General features: G+C 42.3%; 1 protein-coding gene across 1 annotated transcript; it reads left to right on the top strand.

Moving 5' to 3' along the window:
- The first annotated feature begins 1,782 nt into the window (after window positions 1-1,782).
- Window positions 1,783-22,773, top strand: TMEM64 (transmembrane protein 64). The gene is made up of 3 exons (XM_074943008.1): window positions 1,783-2,520; window positions 8,922-9,077; window positions 20,290-22,773. The coding sequence occupies exons 1-3, from the start codon at window positions 1,783-1,785 to the stop codon at window positions 20,482-20,484; spliced, it is 1,089 nt and encodes a 362-aa protein (XP_074799109.1). The 3' UTR covers window positions 20,485-22,773.
- The last annotated feature ends 338 nt before the right edge of the window (window positions 22,774-23,111 follow it).

The raw sequence follows: 23,111 nt of genomic DNA on the forward strand, positions 1-23,111 counted from the left end.
GTCTGTTGGTGAGAGAGACAAGCCTTTGACCTACACAGAGCTTTTCTTCAGGTCTGGGAACTTCCCAATGGTGTTGCTCAGAGGTCTGTTGTTGTTTTTTCTGTTTCCTGGACCACTTCTACTTTACTGTCTCTAATGAAGAGATGTATTTTGTAATCATAGTAAACACATTTATTTGTGGCAAGTCCCTCAGATCATAGTCTAATTCTTCATTCTCGAATGCATGTGTATGTCTGTATCAGTAGTTCTCAACCTATTTACCACTGTGGGCCCAAATGCAGCCCACAGTATGTTATGTGGGCTGCATCGAATACTACCTGTATGGCCCTGAAGATGTCACCTGGGCCACAGCTCTGTGCTGATTGGGCCGCAAATAGCCCATGGGCTGCAGGTTGAGAACCGCTGGTCTATATAATCTGATAATAATCCTTCCATCTCCCAACTTTCACACCTGCTCTGGCTCTGTCTATGCTTGCAACGTTCCTTAAGAAATTCCTCACCAGTGCAGCTCCCAGTGGATGCTGATGCCTGAGCCCCCTTCCACCCTATATCTCCCCTCTGGCTACTAGCAGTAATGATGCACCAGCAGTGACTTGCAGGTATGAAGTTGGGTAGCATAAACAAGGCTTCTGAATCTGGCAAAATAGTCTCTGCAACACAGCTCATCTTTCCACCTAGGCAGAGATTTAGTACCTAACCTGCACTAAAAAATGTGGGTCAGTGCTTCATCTGGAAATGTTTTTCAGCTGTATAGCATTAAACTCTTTGCAAAATATTTAAGAAACACATAAAATCCTTCCTGGAGTTGTGTGGAAGAAGCCGAATAGTAACTGCTTAGCCAGAGTTCCCCCCTAAGCTACACTTCTTGTAGGGTTGCCAATTTTGGCTGGACGTATTCCTGGAGGTTTCACCACATGACACTGTCTTTAATTAAGGATTCATCTTTCATTCCTGGAGACGCCAGGACAGGACAATTGTGGTGGGTTGGCAACCCTACTTCTGGGCCCCGTTGTGGCGTCCGGAACCCTCCAGCCCTTGCAGTTAGGAAGAACCCTGGCAGCAGACAGGGAACGGGAGGCTGTTGGTTTTCCTCAGTCAGCCCCACGTTTGCCCTGTGAAGGGAAGGGTCCGCGGTAGTTGGGAACGGCCGGTGGAGGTCACAGTGACACAGCCCGGGGGTGGGTGGGTGCCCCCTCGGGCAAGGAAGGGGGAGTCACCGGGATCTAGGGTGAGACGCGCTTCCTGCGAGCCCCGCGTGGCCGTGGCCAGGCCGGTGTACGAGGAGCCTGCCTACGCCCCCGCGCTTGGGGGAGGAGGAGGAGGTGCCACCGCCCCGAGCCTCCTCCCTCCTCCCCACTGGGCACCGCCCCCTGCCCGGCAGCGCCGCCGCCGGATTTGCCACATCTGCACCGCCGGGGCTCAGCTGCCTCCGGAGCCGAGCGCGCCGAGAGATGGAGCCCCGCTGCCGACCAGGCCGCCCCCCAGGACTCCCCATCTGCCAGGGCCGCCAGCCCGGAGCCGCCGCGTAAACCCGACCCGCCGCCCACGCAGCACCGGGAACCCGCCCGGCCTCCGCTCGGCGGCAGCGAAGCGCGCCCGCCCCTCTCCCGCCGCCAGCAGCTCGGTCTCTTCGTCGCCGCGGGAGCCGGGCCATGGCGGGGCGATGAACGAGCGGCCGCCCCTGCCCAGTGGCTTCGGGGAGCGGGGATTGGCCCAGCGCGGCGGCTCGATCCCCGCCCGGCGGAGCGCGCTGCCGGGCTAGAGCCGGTCGGGCCCGGCGGCATGTGGAGCCCCGGGGGCGCCGTGCTCCAGCTCCTCTCCCGGGCCGCCAAGTTCGCGGCTGCCCAGGGAGCCCGGCAGGACCTCAGCCGCTGGCTGGCCCGGGCTGGCGGAGGGGGGGAGCCGGCCGGCTGCGCCCAGGGAGACGCGGCTGGGCTCCTGCGCGGGCCGTACCCGGGGCAGAACGGGCTGCAGCGCTCGGAGCTGCTGCTGTGCCAGCTGCCGGAGGCGGGTGGCGCGGGGCCCGGGCTGCCCGAGGCCAGGACGTGGCCCTGCTCGTGCTGCCTGTTGGGCACCTGCTGGTGCAAGAGCTGCCTGGCCGTGTGCGTCCTGGCCGCGCTGTGCTTCGCCGCGCTGGCCCTGGTGCGCCAGTATGTGCGGGACCTGCTGCTCTGGGCCGAGAGCCTGGACAGCGTGGCCGGGGTGCTGCTCTTCACTGTGGGCTTCATCGTGGTCTCCTTCCCCTGCGGCTGGGGCTACATCGTGCTGAACGTGGCCGCCGGCTACCTGTACGGCTTCGTGCTGGGCATGGGGCTGATGGTGCTCGGGGTCCTCATCGGCACTTTCATCGCCCACGTGGTCTGCAAGAAGCTGCTGGCCCGCTGGGTGCTAGCGAGGATCCAGGGCAGCGAGAAGCTCAGCGCCGTTATCCGCGTAGTGGAGGGAGGAAGCGGCCTCAAAGTGGTGGCCCTGGCCAGGCTCACCCCCATCCCCTTCGGCCTCCAAAACGCGGTGTTCTCGGTGAGTGGCTCCCAGAAGCAGGGCCCAGCCTGTGGCGGTAGGGAGTGGGGGGTGTCTTTATTGAAATCAATAGGAGTCTCCCACTGACTTCAGTGGGGCCATGATTTCACCCAATGGAGGTTTGACATCAGGGCTCTAGGACCTGACCCAATGTTGTTTCACTGATTTTCACACCACTGAACACTGCAAAACCCAACTTATTCGTAGCCTGAGTTCCCTGCTTTTGTTGTTTCTCCATCATAGTTTTTTAGATGGGAAAAATCTGTTGATGTGGGAAAGAGCTTCACAAACAGAAACTGCCTTAGGCAAATGTATCATGCACCTGGCAAAGGTCTGCCCGCAGGGATGCAGTTGCAAGATCAGGGTCTAATCCTGCTGTCAACTCTGCCTGGATGGACCTTTGGGCCCATGTTAGTGCCCACTGACTAAAGTAGGACAGCACAACTCTGCCTGCCTGCTCTGGGCCTCATAGGGGGTGCTATAAAACAGTGAAACTGACCCCACATACGGACTGTGACTTGGAGGTAGTAAGCAAACTGAAACCACAGTTTTTCTCAGTTCTTCCAGTTATAATAATCCTAAGTGTTGTTTGAATATGACCATTGAGTAGTCTTTTAAAATGAATCCCGCAATTAGGAAAAAGGAGGACTTGTGGCACCTGAGAGACTAACAAATTTATTTGAGCACAAGCTTTCGTGAGCTACAGCTGCTCAAATAAATTTGTTAGTCTCTCAGGTGCTATAAGTACTCCTTTTTGTGTATACAGACTAACATGGCTGCTACTCTGAAACCCCCCAATTAGGGTGTCTCTCTTCCAGCGATAGATTTGGCATTCTATTCCCCCCACCGTCTGCTTTTACAGGCCACGTCTGGGGTTGCTTGAGGAAGGAAAGATTCTCAAGACTTTATTAGATTGGTTGTGGTAGAAGATTCTCAGTCTTGTATATTATGCAAAAGGAACATAGTGTAAAGCAAAATATCACAGAAGAGAAAGAGTTTTAAAAGAACTGCCTTTAAAAGTGATTCAGAATGAATGAGTCTCCTTTTAAATGAGATTGGCTAGATCTGGAGAAAGTCTGGTTAAAATGCAAGTGTGTTAGGAAGGATGCAAATTCCCTTTAAATGGACACTTTCAAAAAAATCCATTTCTTTCTGAATTTTTTTAGCCTAAGATTGTCATAACTGAAAGATGGGAATAATTATGGGTTTGTTTAGTTTTATGTATACAGCATGTTGTGTGTAGTCAGAGCTGACAGGTACAGTGGGTTGGGGTGCACTGGCAGAGCTGGGGTGTGCATATAAAAGCCTAAAAAATTGTGGGAATAGAATTAAATACTTTGATTTACATTCCACTCCAAATTAAAATTGCCATCAGGACTCTCACATTGTAGCAATCTCCAGCCACAGTATAAGGCAGTGGAAGGAAGGAAACTAGTTTTTTGGGGGGAGGGGGCATACCTTGGGAACCCCTCTGTCAAATGACCCCAAATTTGGATCACTAACACCACCACATGCCCCCATGAGGCACACCATATTACAAAGCAATCGGATTAACTGTTTAGATTTTAAAGCGCTTACAAGAGTTGAATTTAAACCCTATAGTCATTTTTCTGTACTACCAAATGTGCAGTGTAAAATTTTTCTTAAATACTGTTCAGTCATAGTCCCCCAAAGATATAATGTATGCCACGCACTACTTTCACTAATATTCAACAGATTGAGACCATTTTGGCTTGCATCACATCAATAGTTTGATCTGTAGCGCTGAGCAAAAAAAGCCAAAAACAAACCAAAAAAACACCTGGCAACTTTTTGAAAAATGACTTTTTTATCCCTGGACTTATATCTCCACAACCCCTAACTCAAATGACTCCAAATTTGGATCACTAACATGACTCTCTTGATGCACACTAAATTTGAAATGAATCTGACTAAGAATGCCAATTTTAGAGAACTTCGGTGGACCTTTAAACAGATGTCATGATGCAACCTTAACTATAGTAGTGCTCCCATGCAGCTATAGCATACACACAAGTTAACACGATACAAAAATACAAAATAAATTCTATGTATAAGGTCCAAGCTGTGATTTCTGTAGAAACTGACTGAAAAAATTGAGACTTTTACTTGTAAGATGTCAAGTGTTATGTTAGCATAGTTTTCAAGCACATTTTTAAGCTTTGGTGATACAGTTTTCTCATTAGAATACTCCTTAATATGTTTGGAGTGTGTGCTGAAAGCTTCCTGTTTATCTTAGGGGATGTTTTTTCAAAAGGAACAGTTGACTGATTGGATTTAGAAAGAAATGTGGGTGTTCAAAAGAATCTTCTATTTTATATCTATACCCTTTGTTCAGTTTTTATATAAATATGTGTTCACATGCTTTATAACTAGATTTTAGAAGCTCACAGCTTGGAAAAACAAAACAAAACAAAACATATTAATTAACCAGAGGTTGATATAAAAGATTGAGGGTATGAAATCTCACAAGTGAAGTCAAGGGATAATGTCCAAGTGAGAAGCTGAGCCCTCCTTTTCCCATCCTACAACCCTACCTCCCACCGCTTCTGCTGCTGCAGAGGGATAGGGTGCTGGTATTCCTTCCATTGTGTTCTCTCTGGAGGCTTGCATATACTACCCACTATGCAGAAGTGCTATGAGTCTGATGTTTGTGTTTCATCTCCTGTTGAAAAGGAAAAAAAGCGTACTCTCTTCTGCCTTTTATTCATGTACATTTCAAGAACATCTTATGGGGATGCAGATTGTTGCATCTCTACTACTACTTGTTCAACCTTCTTTTCCCTTCCCTCAAGGCCAGTGCCAGTGCATGCAGGTACTGCTGCTCATAACTTTCCTCAGCAGTTCCAGTGTGAAATTGACATAGAATCATAGAATATCAGGGTTGGAAGGGACCTCAGGAGGTCATCTAGTCCAACCACCTGCTCAAAGCAGGACCAATCCCCAATATTTGACCCAGATCCCTAAATGGCCCCCTCAAGGATTGAGCTCACAACCCTGGGTTTAGCAGGCCAATGCTCAAACCACTGAGCTATCCCTCGCCCCAGTGAAACATGATCCCTGTTCATTTAATTGATACCAGAAAAGTTTTGAATAGCAGCAGTGCTACTGACTCAGAGTCTTGTTAATGTCCCCCTGCTACTGCTTGAGAAAGCTAGGAGCCAGCAGCAGAAAGACTGGATTTTTTTTTTTTTTGTCTTTGGGAGATGGGTGCTGCTCCTCCTTTGTGAAAGAAAAAGCCTTACACAACTAAACCCGTTTCCCTAACTATGCAAATCTTGCTGGAGATGCATTAATCTCCCCCAGGAATCCTCCTGGTTTCCCACAGAAATATTTTATACCTTCTGGCTTTTCACTTAACTAAGTCATTGTTGTCACCATTGGAAACCTCTTTGGGATTGCACTCTGACCTGAAATTGGACCATGACCAGCCTGGTACCTTTCCTTGCTCTTTCCCTCCAAGGAAAAGAATCAGGTAACCTGGAGAGCATTATGGAGATTCACTCTTCCACCCTTTCAAACCACAAGCTCCTCCTCCCTCACCAAGGGATTGATAGGAAATTTCTTACTGGATACTGGGAGGCATACTGAAGGAAGTGTGACCCTATTGGCCTTCCCCTAGGGTTGATGGGATGTACAAAAACTCCAAACCCGTTTTAAACTTACTGTCTGCTTCTCCTTCAGTTGGAAACAGTTTTTCCTATTTCTTATGTCCTTACGTGTTGCAGGACAAAATCAAAAATGCAAACTTATATATCTGCAAGTAAAATGCTTTACTATATATTCACAAAGGGAAGAAGTCCCCAAGGATTCTTTGTGATTTGCTTCCCAATTCCATTAGATTTAATGACAAGGCCCTATTTAGAAAATCTTGTATCTACTTTAGTATTTTAAAGACAGTAATAGCACTGACTGCATCCTCTTGATGATAATAAAGGAGGTCTGTGCATAGTTTCACCATGGCCCAGATTCCTACAGGGTGTGGGTGTTTGGTTTTTTTTTTTTTAGTAGTAGTCATCTGAGAACATCTGTCAGATAATTAGGTCTAGAGTAATCATTCGTGTATCTGGCAATACACCCATAGCGAGAAAATATATTAGCCATGTTGCTGGCATATGTTCAAATCTAGCAAGCAAAATTTTCAACATGTATTTTGGAAGTGTCTTCCTAAGTTATTTGGGAAGAGTGGGAAATTATCTTCTTCCAGTGGAGTAACAAAACTAAACCCAAATCTTTTATTTTCCATCTTCCCTTTCCCTTCCCCTTCCCCAAAAAACCTTCCACTAATATTTCATGCTAAGAATGCTTTGGGATTTTGGCAATGTGACTTAATTTTCAAAATAATGTTACTATGATATTCAATTATTTAATCTGTTCTAAAATATTAAAATAATTACACTGCTCCTAATGGTGCACTCACAGAATAGTCACTTATTTCATCACACAGCCCTTAAAATAACTTAACTCTGCTGATGTCTTTGTCATTGTCTTTGACTTTTTACAGATTTGTGCCATTGTCAGTTATCTCCTTGTAGAAGCTCAGTGCTTAATTAGAACTTTAGAAGTTGTTTTCTTTCATGTAATGTGTTCTGTTGGATAGTCTGCAGAAATTCTTTAGGAACAACTGACAGCTTGCTTCAAATTTCCAACAGGTATATGAATCAAATGATCACAGCAATCCCGTCTTTAAGCACACATTGCTAGATCCATTCCAAAGTCAATAGATATGTTTGACAATGACTTTTTGGCAAGACTAGTATTTGTCAATGTTATCATTAACAGACTCTGATTTTTATTAACATCTCAATACCATATCATTTATTGTGACTGATCAGTATATTGGGGACCTATTTTTACTTTACCTGTGTTTTAAACTTACCTCCATTCCACAAACTGAATATCCAAGTTGGTCTCATGGACTATTTTTGTTAATGTCATGATGTGTACACCACTTACTTATAGCTAAACGGTTTAAACCACCACAATGAGAGGCCTACGACGTTATCAGAGAAATTTTGCAGTGTATGTATTCAGTTCATAAAAATCAGTGGAAGGAAACTTTCCCAACATGCAAGCTCTGGTAACCTTTTTCAGGGATTTTATTTGAAATGAGTTGGTGGTCTTATTTTTGTTCTTAGATCGTCACATCAGAGTTGATGCCAGTTGGCATCATTGTTGACAGCTTCCACAGAGAGGTCATGGCTTAAAGAGTTGGGCAGTTGAATTATTCTCTCAGCCCTACAAGTGATCCCTCCAGGTCAGGATTGAATCACATTGGCTAGGAATGTGCTGTTTCCAATGCTTAGCCTGTTTTGTTGGAGCCAGGAGAGAATGAAAACTTCAGTGTCCAAAGCTGTCAGACCTACACCTTTCATAATCACCAAAGAAAATAATCCAGGGATCTGCTTGTAGATTAGTTTATGTTCCTTAGCATCCATAAAATTGTATTCACTTTATTTTTAACCCACTTCTGTTTTCATTGCCTGAAATGCATCCCTATACCCTTCTGGACTCTCATCTTTTACATTCCTCTATATTTCTCAACCTCTCCTGATCCCATTTGACTTTATTTAGCTGGTACTATGTACCTTGCCCCTGTACAAATTGTCTGCACAATAGTTAAGAGCTACTCAAAATGGAAAAAAAAACAAAACTCTGGGATCATCGGGGCAGGAGAGGGGGACTCAAAAGAATATTTACACTTTCTTCTTTTTCCTGTTTTTTAACACCACTTTCAAAAGGATTTGGATAGCTCTAATTCATATTCTGGGCCAATTAAAATGTAATATAAAAAACCTTCCATGAAGGATGTTCTAAATGAGTCATATTTTTTTCCTTACAGAAATATTGTAGCTACACTTCATGCATTTTAACTAAATTTTATTTCCTAAATGAAAATGTTGAACACGTTATACTTTTTAATAAACATTTACATTTTTCTCAGTTTATCATTTCAAGTGCATATGAAAACAAAGGCTGATAGGCACCAAATTTCACTTCATGTCTTCTAAGCCTATGTCACCCGATATCCTAGTTTCGTTCTGAGAACAAGTTTCTTATAAACTGCAGTGCTCTTTCTGCTCACCATTATGAAGCAGACAAAGCAAAGGGATAGTGTAATTGCATCCTTAGGACGTCCAGTTGAAGATGCAGCCTAGCAAAAGAAGAAATGTAATTGAACAGAATTTTAAAATGGCAAGTTTAAAAGTGTTGCCTTATTGAATTGATCTTTTATGGAACTTTTGCACTCAGTCATTTTCAGAATATTGTAATACAATGAATTCTAAACTTTTGCTTAGACAGTTGTGGGGAAGGCAGTCAGACTGGTTATGGGAAAATTATATCAGAATTGTACATTGCTTTTCACACTTGATTTCATTTAGATTACAGATTTATCTTTACCCAACTATCTGATGGCTTCCTCAGTTGGACTGCTTCCTACTCAGCTCCTAAACTCCTACTTAGGCACCACTTTGCGAACCATGGAAGATGTCATTGCAGAACAAAGTGTTAGTGGCTATTTTATATTTACTTTACAGGTGAGTGGTTTTTAAAAATTGATTTAATATTATTTTCATAGTCATTAATCTTAAAGCCAGTATATTTATTGTAGTTCGGGTGACTCTGGAGAGAAAGCAGTTACATTTGGAAATTATTATTATTTTTTTGCCATGTGGCCATACTACTTTAGGGTTGTGATTTTGTTCATCCTTCAACTAATGGGAGACATTCTAGGAAAATCCAGCTGGAATACTGGTGATTCAGTGGGTGGGGCAATCTTCTTTGAGTTGTTACTGAACCAGTGTCCTGACAAGATTTTAGGTACTAGTACGCTGTTAGTGATGATGGGCAAGAGTCTTTCCTGTGATCTGTCCCTTTTGTGCCTCTGGTGGTGCAAAGGGTCGAAAAGCTAGTGGATCTCCCAGGTGGGGATTTTCCCCCCAGTGTATGTGCATCTGACATAGAATCAGCATAGCTGGTTCCTCCTCCACCAGCTTCTCCAGCCTCCAATATAAGGCAATATACGTAGATGAGAGGTTGTGTTTGGAGTGCTAATGAGTGCCGCTAGTCTCTGCTGCCATAGTGAGCCATTAGGGCAGTAACCATTCACTCCACTTTGGAGCCTCCTGTAAGCCCAGAATATCTGCCTGGTTCCATTCCAGTATTGGCTGTGCGTCAGTGTTAGAAGAGTATAGCACGATCCCAACTTGTACAGTTCTTTTAGATGAAAGTTGCTATAGAAAGAAGTGGTTGTAGTGGTGGCCTATTGAAACATCCCTGTTTAGAAAGTAATTCTGACTTAATGAGAAGTAGGTATTAAAAACATAACAATGGTCATACTGGGTCAGACCAGTGGTCCATCCAGCCCAGTATCCTGTCTTCTGACAGAGATCAGTACCAGATCCTTCAGAGAGAATGAAGAGAACAGGGCAATTATTGAATGATCCATTCCCTGTTGTTCAGTGAAAGCTTCAGGCAGTCAGAGATTTAGGGACACTTGGAGCATGATGTTGTGTCCCTGACCATCTTGGCTAATAGCCACTGATGGAACTATCCTCCAGGAATTTACCTAATTTTTTTTTAACCCAGTTACTCTTTTGGCCTTCACAACGTGCCATGTCTAAATGAGTTCCATGGCTTGACTGTGGATTGTGTGAAGTGGTATTTCCTCTGTTTTGTTTTTAAACCTGCTGCCTATTAATTTCATTGCGTGACCCCTGGTTCTTATGTTATGTGAGGTGGTAAATAACACTTCCCTGTTCACATTCTCCATACAATTCATGATTTTTATAGACCTCTGTTATTTACACAAGAGTTGATATACAGTCAACATGTCATTAAATCCTAGGTAGCGAGCAACATTGTTAGATCCCATGAATGGGGAGCATGGTGAACTGGCATTGCTATACTAGTAGCAGAATAGGCATTAAAGCATCACCTGACACTGTCAATTGATTTTATATTGGTTTGGATTTGAATAGCAGTTGCAACCATTTGCTTGCAAATTTGCAGATCATACTGTAGTTAAGTATCGGGGGGTAGCCGTGTTAGTCTGTATCCACAAAAACATCCCTGTAGCAAACCTCATTGCCTACTCTGTCCCCATATCTATTCTAGTGACACCATCAGAGGACCCAACCACATCAGCCACACCATCACCTGCTCATTCACCTGCACGTCTCCTAATGCTATATATGCCAGCAATGCCCCTCTGCCATGTACATTGGCCAAATTGGACAGTCCCTATGTAAAAGAATAAATGGACACAAATCGGACATCAGGAATGGTAACATACAAAAGCCAGTAGGAGAACACTTCAATCTTCTTGGACATTCTATAACAGATTTAAAAGTAGCTATACTTGAACAAAAAAACTTCAGAAACAGACTTTAAAGAGAAACAGCAAAACTAAAATTCATTTGCAAATTGAACACCATTAATTTGGACCTGAATAGGGACTGGGAGTGGCTGGCTCCTTACAAAAGCAGCTGTGCCTCTCCTGGAATTGACACCTCCTCATCTATGGAGGTAACTCCCTTCTCTTCATGTGTCAGTATAACAATGCCTGCATCTGTAATTTTCACTCAGGTGATGAAGTGAGTTCTAGCCCATGAAAGTTTATGCCCAAATAAAACTGTTAGTCTTTAAGGTGCCACCGGACTCCTTGTTGTTATACTGTAGTTGTCTTGTTCAACTTTTATAATCATAAAACCTCTTTATAAAAAGAATAAGATACAAAATCAACAGCAGGCTCCATTTAAATAAATTTGTATGTGCTACTTGTTTGCTGATGAAGCTTGCTTGAGAATATTGACATCTGTGTAAGAGCATGGTTTAAATAAACTGGAAAGATAATGAGAGAAAATAAAAAGGTTATTTGAACATCTTTCATTTTACTTATGAAGCTCTGTTACTGGGCTAGTGCTGTGGTGGTTGTTTTAAAAATTGCTAAGGGCTAAATCTAGCCACCTCCTTCATGGGTACAGAGGCTGCCTATGTAGTGGAACTGGCATGGTTCAGCTGCACATTGGGGGGCTGGATATAGGAAGGGATCAGAAGAAGTGACTGAAGAAGTGGGGGAAGGATCAGTTACTGGAGGAGTCCTTCGATTCACCACCACCACCCGCTTCTCATGCTTTTTCCCAACACTTTGCCTGTCTACCTGGACTCAACATTTGGGCCCTAATGAGTAACTTAGAGCTGAGTAAATAGCTTTAAAAAAACTACTACTCTGAACATTCTGAAATACGAAATGTGATTTGCTTTAGCTGCTTTTGTGGTTGCTTTCAGTGAATGTTCTAAGGGACAAGCTTACTGGCAGTAATGTTTGTTGAAATGGCCAAATCTAAATGAACATTAGAGACTATTCATAGACTGCAAATTTTGAACTTAAAGGAGAAACCTGAGTCTAAAAGTTTATTCAATCAGGCAATGGAAATAAGAGTATATGACACACATACATCCAATTAGAACTAAACAATAACTTGCATTTTGAACATTGCTTATGAACATTTTGGTATGAATGTTCAATTGACAGATCAGATATTTTTAGACGCTGTTTGGTGAGTAATCCTGAATAAAATTTTCCTAAATTTGTTAAATTCTTCCTGCACAGTTTGCAAACAAAGGCTAAATTTGTCAAATTTAACTATTTAACCTAGCTTTATCAAATGACAGCAGAAGTTAATCTGGTTTGGGGAAAGGGGAGAGTCAAAATCATATATTTCAATGTGTAAAATTAGTAATAAATGTTAAATATTTTGGGCACTGATCCTGTAACTTGTACGCAAAAAGATACCTTCACCCATATGGAGCCCCATTGACTTCAGAGGGTCTCTGCCTGTATGCAGCAAACTGTAAGGACAGAGTCTTGATTTGTAATTTGCAAGATACCAATGTAAAATGCTGTTTTGGATGTTTAGGACCTCTGGAGCATGCCACTCAGACAGGAAGTGTGTGAAGTTATATCACTTTTGACTGTTTTATCAGTCTTTATGGAGTTAATAGATTTGGCCCTTGTGGTGGTACTTTGAGAGGTGGCTTGATTACACTGTCTGTCTTCTTTTTGATAAACATATTGAGCTCTGTAAATCTGTCACTGTAGGGCATTTTTCCCCCAGCCTTTGATTCATTTTTGTGGTGGTAGTAGTTGGCAGGTTTCTGAGCTGGGAGTGAACCATCCTCAGCTTTGTGCTATGTATGGGATATTGTACTGCTGGAAGTGCTGTCTTTCAGATGAGGCTTAGATGAGAGTTTGATCATTTGTTGTTAAAGATTCTGTGGCACTTTTTGAATGGTATTAATCTTGCTGCCCTTGCCCAGTTTCAGTGTTAGAAGTTACTTCTGCCTACTTGGAATTCCTTCTGTAGTTCCATTTGGAGAGTTCTTATTAATTTGCTTTTCTAAGAACAAGTGATTATCCTTGGGGCAGAATGATTTGCCACACTTCACCCTGGAGGTGACTCTATTTCAGTGGTGAGTACTTCCCATGTCAAATAGTGACTGCCATAGGTGCCGACTCCGTGGGCGCTCCAGCCATGGAGCGGGAGCGCTCACGGAAAAAAATTAGCAGGTGCTTAGCACCCACCGGCAGCCAGCTCCCCCCTGCCCTCCCCAGCGCCTTCTATCTGCTGGCGGCTCTGCCAATCTACTCATCTTCCCCCCAGCGCCCCTGTCGATTGCGATCAGCTGTTCTACAGCGTGCAGGAGGCGCTGGGGGGGGGGGGGAAGAGAGCAGGATGGGGTGCACTATGGGGAGGGGGTGGAACCTTTCAGGAAGAGGCGGAGCGGGGGGTGGGAAGGGGCAAGGGTGGGGGCTTGGAGGAAAGGAGTGGATGGGGGCAGCCCCCGGGGCCCAGAGGAAGCCGGCGCCTCTGGTGACCACATAGAGGGACAATGTCAGGTCAAATGTGACTCCAAATTTAGGTTTTATATCTCCATATAAACTTTTAAAATAGAGGAGAAGAGTAGCCATGTTTCTATGGGTTTTTTTTTTTTTGTTTAAATTTCACTGAAACAGTTTTGAAGCCAATTAACGTTTCCCTGCAGTGTTCACAACAAAACATTTCACATTGTGCTGCTGCGGAACCTAAAGGTGAAATTGACTGTTGCCTTAAACGAGGTTAAATGAAAACATGAGCAACAGGAGTAGTGAGACTATTCAGCTAAGATTTAATAACAGTTTTGTGGTGTTCCTATTTGTCTGTGAGTATGTGGTGCGTTTAATGTAGGAAGCAATATTTTGAAATTACTTTTATCCTTCCAGAATCCTTTTTTCAGGTTGCAAAACAACTTATATTCTAAGCCCTATTTTGAATTCCTTATCACCTCTTTGTAAGTTTCTGACTAAAACTGTCTTCTGACTGAAAACTTTCAAGTGTAGCCTCTGCTCAGAGAAGAATTTTGTTTCTATGGAACATTTGAAGTTAATTTATGTTGGGAGGTTTGAAACAGGTTGCTTTTTCATATCTTGCACTGAAGTGTTTTTAGGTGGGTTTCTTTTTTTTTTTTTTTTTTGTCCACTGCTGTTTCAGATGGCTTGATATAAAAGTATTTTATATGTGATGGTCCTTAATGCAAACTCAAATTCCTTACACTTGGGAATTTTAGGGTCTGTGGGGTTAAGTTTTTTTGGAGGGTCAGAGGAAGTTCTATCTAAGCTAAAGTCTGTTTATTTGGGATTGTTTAGTTCTGCTAGACATACCTAAAGTGGGGTAACCTCTTAAAGTGGTACCTGTGTTTTGAACAGCGAGAAAGCAGTTTTGTGTTTGAGAGTCATTCCCCTGACAACCATAGCTGAGACTCCACTGAAACACACTGTTGGTAGAGTTAACTTTAGGAAATCACTGAAAATACATAGGCCTTAAGAAGCAAAACCTATTCAGCTGTTTTTTTTTTTTAATTACAAGAGTACGAAAAAGGCCTCAGTTGGGGTGGGGGAGAAATCCCAGATACCCATTCAATTCAGATTGAGACTATAATGCCCTTAAAATCAACATAAAAAAAAATCCCAACCCTCCTCCATGCTGTAAAAGCAGGGTATTTTTGAAGATTAATTCCTAAAGTCAACCTTAATTTTATAACCCAGCCTTATCTCCATCTATACACAAGAGACCTCCATCCTATCTACGTTTCCAGTGAAGCTCATAAATTATAGAATCTTAGAAATGTAGGGTTGTAAGGGACCTTGAGAAGTCAAGTCCAGCCTCCTGTGCTTACTACGAAGCCTTCTGTGCACTACCAAGTAAACCTGACCATCCCCGGATGGATGCTTGTCCAAACTGTTTTTAAAATCCTGCAGGGATGGGGATTCCACAACCTTCCTTATTCCAGAGCTTAACTACCCTTATAGTTAGACAGCTTTTCCTAATATCTAACCTAAATCTCCCTTTCTGCGGATTAACCCCATTGCTTCTTGTTCTACCTTCGGTGGACATGGAGAACAATTGATCTGTCTTCTTTATAACAGCCCTTAACATATTTGAAGACTGTTATCAGGTCCCTCTTTGGTCGTATTTTCTCAAGATGAAACATGCTCAGTGTTTTTTAACTTTTCGTCATAGGTCAGGTTTTCTAAACCTTCTAAACATTTTTGTTGCTCTCCTCTCAACTCTCTCCAGTTTGCCCACATCTTTCCTAAAGCATGGTGCCCAGAACTGCACGCAGTACTCCAGCTGAGGCCTCACCAGTGCCAAGTAGAGTGGGACAACTACCTCCCGTGTCTTATATACAACACTCTTATTAATACTCCAGAATGATATTTTGCCTTTTTCTGCCCTGGAGGAAAATTCCTTCCCAACCCCAAATACGGCGATCAGCTAAACCCTGAGCATGTGGGCAAGACTCACCAGCCAGACACCCAGGAAAGAATTCTCTGTAGTAACTCAGATCCCACCCCATCTAACATCCCATCTCAGGCCATTGGGCGTATCTACTGCTAATAGTTGAAGATCAATTAATAGCCTAATTTTGGCAATCCCATCATATCATATATATCCCTTCCATAAACTTATCAAGCTTAGTCTTGAAGCCAGATATGTCTTTTGGCCCGACTGCTTCCCTTGGAAGGCTGTTCCAGAACTTCACTCCTTTGATGGTTCGAAACCTTCGTCTAATTTCAAGTCTAAACTTCCTGATGGCCAGTTTATATCCATTTGTTCTTGTGTCCACATTGGTACTGAGCTTAAATAATTCCTCTCCCTTCGTGGTATTTATCCCTCTGATATATTTATAGAGAGCAATCATATCTCCCCTCAGCCTTCTTTTGGTTAGGCTAAACAAGCCAAGTTCCTTGAGTCCCCTTTCATAAGACAGGTTTTCCATTCCTCGGATCATCCTAGTAGCACTTCTCTGTACCTGTTCCAGTTTGAATTCATCTTTCTTAAACATGGGAGACCAGAACTTCACACAATATTCCAGATGAAGTCTCACCCAGTGCCTTGTATAACGGTACTATCACCTCCTTATCTTTACTGGAAATACCTCGCCTGATGCATCCCAAGACCGCGTTAACTTTTTTCACGGCCATATCACTTTGGCGGCTCAGTCATCCTGTGATCAACCAATACTCCGAGGTCCTTCTCCTCCTCTGTTACTTCCAAATGATGCGTCCCCAGTTTATAACAAAAATTCTTGTTATTAATCCCTAAATGCATGACCTTGCACTTTTCACTATTACTCCAGTTTACAAGATCATCCAGATCTTCCTGTATGATATCCCGGTCCTTCTCTGAATTGGCAATACCTCCCAGCTTCGTGTCATCTGCAAACTTTATTAGCACATTCCCGCTTTTTGTGCCAAGGTCAGTAATAAAAAGATTAAATAAGATTGGTCCCAAAACCGATCCCTGAGGAACTCCACTAGTAACCTCCTTCCAGCCTGATAGTTCACCTTTCAGCATGACCCGTTGTAGTCTCCCCTTTAACCAGTTCTTTATCCACCTTTCAATTTACATATTGAGCCCATCTTTTCTAATTTAGCTAATAATTCCCCATGTGTAACCGTATCAAATGCCCTACTGAAATAGAGGTAAATTAGATCCACTGTGTTTCCTTTGTCTAAAAAATCTGTTACCTTCTCAAAGAAGGTGATCAGGTTGGTTTGACACGATCTACCTTTTGTAAAACCATGTTGTATTTTGTCCCAATTACCATTGACCTCAATGTCCTTAACTACTTTCTCCTTCAAAATTTTTTCCAAGACCTTGCATACTACAGATGTCAAACTAACAGGCCTATAGTTACCCGAACCACTTTTTTCCCTTTCTTAAAAATGGGAACTATGTTAGCAATTCTCCAGTCATACGGTACAACCCCTGAGTTTACAGATTCATTTAAAAGTTTTTGCTAATGGGCTTGCAATTTCATGTGTCAGTTTCCTTTAATATTTTTGGATGAAGATTATCTGGGCCCCCCAATTTAGTCCCATTAAGCTGTTCAAGTTTGGCTTCTACCTCAGATGTGGTAATATCTACCTCCATATGCTCCTTCCCATTTGTCGTCCTACCGTTATCCCTAAGCTCCTCATTTGCCTCAGTCTTTAATGAGGAGCTTAGGGATAACAGTAGGACGACAAATGGGAAGGAGGATATGGAGGTAAAGTATTTGTTTAGATATTGGGCCATGCCTAGATTATCCTTAACCTCCATTCCATCCTCAGTGTTTAGCGGACCCACTTCTTCTTTCTTTGTTTTCTTCTCATTTATGGGCTATAGAACCTTTTACTGTTGGTTTTAATTCCCTTTGCAGGGTCCAACTCTACATGGCTTTTGGCCTTCCTCACTTTATTCCCACATGTTCTGACCTCAATAAGGTAGCTTTCCTTGCTAATCCCTCCCATCTTCCACTCCTTGTAGGCTTTCTGCGTTTTCTTAATCACCTCTCTAAGGTGCTTGCTCATCCAGCTTGGTCTACAACTCCTGCCTATTCTTGGGATGCAGGCTTCTGATAGTTTCTGCAACTTTGACTTGAAGTAATTCCAAGCCGCCGCCTCCTTTAGATCCACAAGTTCTTCAGTCCAATCCACTTCCCTAACTAATTTCCTTAATTTTTTTAAGGTTATCTCTTTTGAAATCAAAAGTCTTAGTCACAGATCTATCTTTATTTATCATTCCATTTGAACTGAATTAGCTCATGATTGCTCGAACCAAGGCTGTTCCCGACAACGTTCTATGACGTCCTCACTACTCACCAAAACCAAATCTAAAATGGCATCCCCTCTTGTTGGTTCTGCAACTACTTGGTGAAGGAATCTATCAGCTATCGCATCCAGGAAAATCTGAGCCCTATTATTATTACTAGCACTTGTCCTCCAGTCTATATCTGGGAAGTTAAAGTTTCCCATGGTCACACAATTCCCATTTGTATTTACTTCATTAAAAACATTCAGAGGTCTCTATCCATATCCAGATCGGATCCCAGCGGTCTATAGCACACCCCAAGCACTATCCCGGGGGAGGCTCTAGTAGCTTTCTTCCCCAATGTGATTTTTGCCCAGACAGACTCTTATCCATTCCATCACTTCTTATTTCTTTACAGTCTACCTCATTGATATACAATGCTACTCCACCACCTTTGCCTTTATTTATGTCTTTCCTAAACAGCACATACACTTCAATAGCTGTAGTCCAGCCATGACTATTATTCCACCATGTTTCTGTTATCCCTATAGTATCTGGTTTCACTTCCTGCACCAGTAGCTCTAGTTCCTCCATTTTGTTACCTAGGCTCCTGCATTAGTGTACAAACATCTTAATTTTTGCTGTTTGGCCTCGGTCACGTTCTTTACCCGATTAGGCACAGACATTCTATCGCCAGTATCACCTATTAGACTGGTATGTACACTACCCTTCCTCCTTATGTCCATTCTCCTACCCACGGCTGTATCTTTTCTTCCCTCTCAATGTTAAAATCAGGTGTGGAGATTACCTGGACATCTCCGAACCATCTCCCCCCCAATTCCTAGTTTAAAGCTCTCTTGATCAGTTGTGCCGTCCTCCATCCTAGAAGTCTATTTCCCTCCTTACTCAGATGAAGTCCATCCCGAGAGAACAGTCCTCTGTCCATGAATGCTTCCCAGGGGCCATACATCCCAAAGCCCTCCTTATAGCACCACTGCCTGAGCCATCTGTTGAGCATCATAATCTTGTCATACCTTTGTTTCCCTTCTCTCGGAACAGGCAGAATCCCACTGAAGATCACCTGAGCCTCAGTTTCCTTAAGCATCTTCCCCAGCCTGGCATAGTCTCCCTTAATACGTTCCAGCGAGAATCTAGCCGTATCATTTGTTCCCACATGAAGGACAATCAGTGGATTCTTTCCTGCTCCCGGTAGGCTCCTCTTCAGCCTCAGGTCCACATCTCATATCTTAGCACCTGGCAGACAGCACACCCTTTTGTTCTCTGGATCAGCTCTTGTTACAGGTCTGTCTATCCTTTTCAGTAAGGAGTCCCCAATCACGTAAACCTGCCTTTTCTTGGCGATGGTGCGATTCTCCAGTCTATCCCCTCTTCCCTCTGGCTGCATGTCCTCTCTATTCCTATTGTCCCTTGCAATCCTCTGCAACCCATCCCATATCCTCCTGGGGCTCCTATTTGGTGTTATCTCCGTTGACTCTTGCCCTCTTCCTATAGGAGTAGCTTCTCTTCTTCCTTGCCCTCTCACCTTCAGTGACCACCTGCTGTGCCCCTTCATTTTCCAACTCCGCAAACCTGTTCCTGAGCTCTTTCTCCTTCACTAGCCCATCTTTTCCTCTGCCTGGTTCTCTTAGTCACATGCTTCCACTGTCCACTTTCCTCACCCAGCAGTATCCCCTCAGAGTTCTTTGGTCCTGCTTCCATCTGCAAGTCTGAGCTTTCCTCTTCAGCCTCCTCATATCTTTGCTCCATAATCCACTCAAACCCCCTTCTAAACTCGACCAGAGTTTCCACCTGCATCTCCAATCCTTGGATCTTTTCTTCCATCAGCTCTATCAGGCGGCACTTCATGCAGACGAAACTCTTCCCAGATACCCCCTCCAGGATCATGTACATGCCGCAGCTTCTACATCCAGTCCTCTTCATTGTGTCTTCCACTACTTGGGTCACTACCACTGCTGCCCCTGTATCTGTCATAGCCTTCCCACCTAAATCCTGTTAGTCCGGGAAACACAAACCACACCAAAACACCATCACCTACAGCAAAACAAACCCCCAACAAGCACCAAAACACTGCTAGAACACCACACAATCCCTTCACTAGCCTTTGCCTGGCTTTTACCCCTCCCCCAACCTCCCACTCAAACTCCCCTGTTTACAGCTCTGTTTGCTGGCTCCTGTGCTGTTGCAGCTGTCTGTGCTCTTGTGCTTGATACCTACTAGGGAAGTGCCTTGGTTCCGCACCCGCTCATGTACCTTTTCTTGGGGGTAGGTGGAGGGATTTCTTTACCAGGAAATGAATAGCAAAACTCACCTTTACAAGTTTGTCAATGACAACATATGGAAGAAAGCACCTAGATTTACAGCGCCTGCCAATTCTGAAGTCCCATCTAATCTCTGGCTTCTCACATATCAATGGCAGTGTATTAAACATGGATTAGCCTATTGGTTAGGCTTATCTTCCTCTGAATGCATTTACCTCTAAATATTAACAAGTGATCTATAAAGCTGTGTACTGAGAACTCCTTATCTTAATGCTTCACCTAAAGTATTTGCTTTGTATTCCTGTTTTTAGCTATATATTTTTTCAATTGCAATGTTTGTGTTTTATTCATAGATTGTTATAAGCATCGGTCTCATGTTTTATGTTGTTCACCGAGCTCAAGTGGAATTGAACGCAGCTATCGTAGCATGTGAAATGGAAATGAAAACTTCCTTTGCTCCAGGCAGCCAACCAAGCATCACTTCTTCAACAACATTCTGCAACAAGAGGACAATGACATTTTCGGGGGGGGGGATCAATATTGTGTGATTTAAAGTATTAAAAATATAAGGTTTTGTAAATCTAAGCTATTACCTAGAAATGGCTATGGACAACTATAACCAGTGTAAAAAAACAAAGCCAAATGGTTACAGGTTGTACTGTGACATAGACCAACTCACCAGTTATTAAATTGCACAAGGAGGGTGATATTTAGCAAGGAACAATAGATGTTTAACCAACTTCGAAATGTAGATGCAAATCACTGCACCTTTTGTCCTTTATTATGCCTGTCATGATCTGTAGCCTGCACTTTAGATTTTGTTTTGTGTTTGCTCTTAGAAACTGATAAAAATGGCCCAGAGGTAAATATTTTTCTGCTTAGCATTATTTATAAGGTTGAATAATTATATACAGTAGATCTTTATTACTGATAAAGATGAATGAGTAAAAAGTATGCAATTCAATGTACAATACTCTTGAATGTGCTTTGCTTTGTAAATATTTCCAGAAATGATAGTGTATTACTTTGCTAATTATGGGACCATTTGGCTTTCCCCCCATTTTTTATTTTAAAAAGAGAATCCTATATAAATTTTTGGTTGAATGTATTTTTGTAAATCATTGAAATGTTGCAGAGCCACTTGTACTTATTCACACAAGCTTAAATCCTACATCGTGGGACTGAAGTGCTCTTAAATAACATTTTAAGTTACACTGTGTAATATGCAAAGTAAAAGGGAAATTATAGAGGACATAATAGGTTATGGTGAATATAGCACTATCTGAGGGAGAACTCATGAGTTATCTGCTCCAGTGACTTTACCACGTGGATTGTAACAAAAGGGCTGTTCCATTGCAATTCTATTTATACATTTTTTTTTAACCAATGTATTTAAAGGATGGATTTTTGTTTTCATTGCACATGATGCATACAGTAAGAACAGGGACCTAAATCTCTCCCTGCCACAAAAATGTTGGTATACTAGCATAAGAGGTCTTAGACTAAGGTGGCCTTTCTTATATAGTGGTGAAGATCCTTTATTCCTTTTAAAAATGCTTTAAAAAATCAAACTGATCCCAGTCGCTCTTTTCCCCCTCATTACATTTTAAAAAGATTTAAACTATTGTACCCTTAGGAGAAATGCAAACTAGAGACTTTCCTTCAGATCAATTAATAGAAAAGGACAGCAGTGTCTTTGAGACTCAGGAATTCAGAATCCATTTTGAAAAAGATAAAATTATACTAGAATTATGGGATAGTGCTCCTTTTGTGTGAGATGTGGATTGATCTTCAGTATGTTAGTGCTTGTGTGTGTAGATATTTGTATGTGTGAGTTACATACTGTAGATATACATACAAACACTCCTCAGCTGCCTCAAACAGATGAACAGTAACTGACACAAAAATAGCTGGATTTATTACCTTTTCTTTTGAGAAATGACCTTTGTAGTTATTTTGTTTTAAGCTGTAAAAATAATTTCTGGTCTTTTGAAATTCTGTGTTTAGAATGTAATTGCTTATTACAGTGCTTCCTTCGTATAAGGCTGCCGTTAGGATGTGCAAGCACAGGATTTACCAGTGATTAAATGAATCACTTGCTGTAGAGGACAAGGGCCTTCAAGGTAGCTGGGAAGCAGAGATTTGGTAACCTTTTAACAGTCTTATAGTGAGGATGTATCATATTTAAAAAAACCTGACATCTACAAACTTCGCAGTAGTGCAAGTAAAATTACGTTAAATGTGTAAGTATCTTTTGTAGACCCCTGTTCTTAGGTCTTGTGACCTCAGGAGCTGAATTAGCTAAATTAAGCAGTGAAGTTCGAAATGTCTTTTTAAAGAGAAAATTGGTACATGCCTTGAGGTGTATGTGTGTTTGCACATGTTGGTCTCCCAACAACTGCATTCCTCTCTGTATGAAAACTCATGAGAGCTGGATTACTTCTTGATGGCATTATGTCATCAAATAATGATTGATCCCTTTCGTAACAATGTTTTTTTGGTTTTTTTTCCCCTTCCAAGAATAATCCCAGTAAATGAATGGATCTGAACTTTACTCCATGTGGGTTGAACCAACAAAGTTGTATTTGTGTATGTGTGTGAGGTGTTTTATTTGTTTAACTAATTTAAGCAAGCATTGCTCATTTAATTACATTTCCCAAATACATATTTTGAAGTGCTTTTATTTAATATTTTGTAACCAGAGTAGCTTCACTATGTGAATGCTTTTTGTAGTATGGAATTAGTTCTTAGAATTATTGCATTTTGCTTGATGCTTGTAATACTTGTGTACAGGTTAATGGGAAATATGCATTAAAAAGAACTATTTCTATTTCATGCCAATCATAATTTTGTACAATAAATTCTTTAAACAAATATATGTTATGTATTAACTTTTCCCATGTTGCTGTGAAGGGGTAGTTTGGGAAGTGACTGCAAAGGAAAACAATATTTGGTTTTCTCTTTTTGCCTGGAAAAGTCTATAGTGACAGGAGAACTAGTGAATTTATTATATAAGATTAAAGAAACTGAGTAGTTGGTGGGAAGGGATTTGTAGTCTATTTACTTTTTTAAATTAACACCTGGTTAACATCCCCAAATGTCTGGGACGTTAACTGAAGCTGCGAAAGCGTGATAGTTCACAAATTCATAGCTGAGAAATCTGCTAATCTAGGGA

This window comes from Natator depressus, chromosome 2, assembly GCF_965152275.1.
Source record: "Natator depressus isolate rNatDep1 chromosome 2, rNatDep2.hap1, whole genome shotgun sequence".
Lineage (NCBI taxonomy): Eukaryota > Metazoa > Chordata > Testudines > Cheloniidae > Natator > Natator depressus.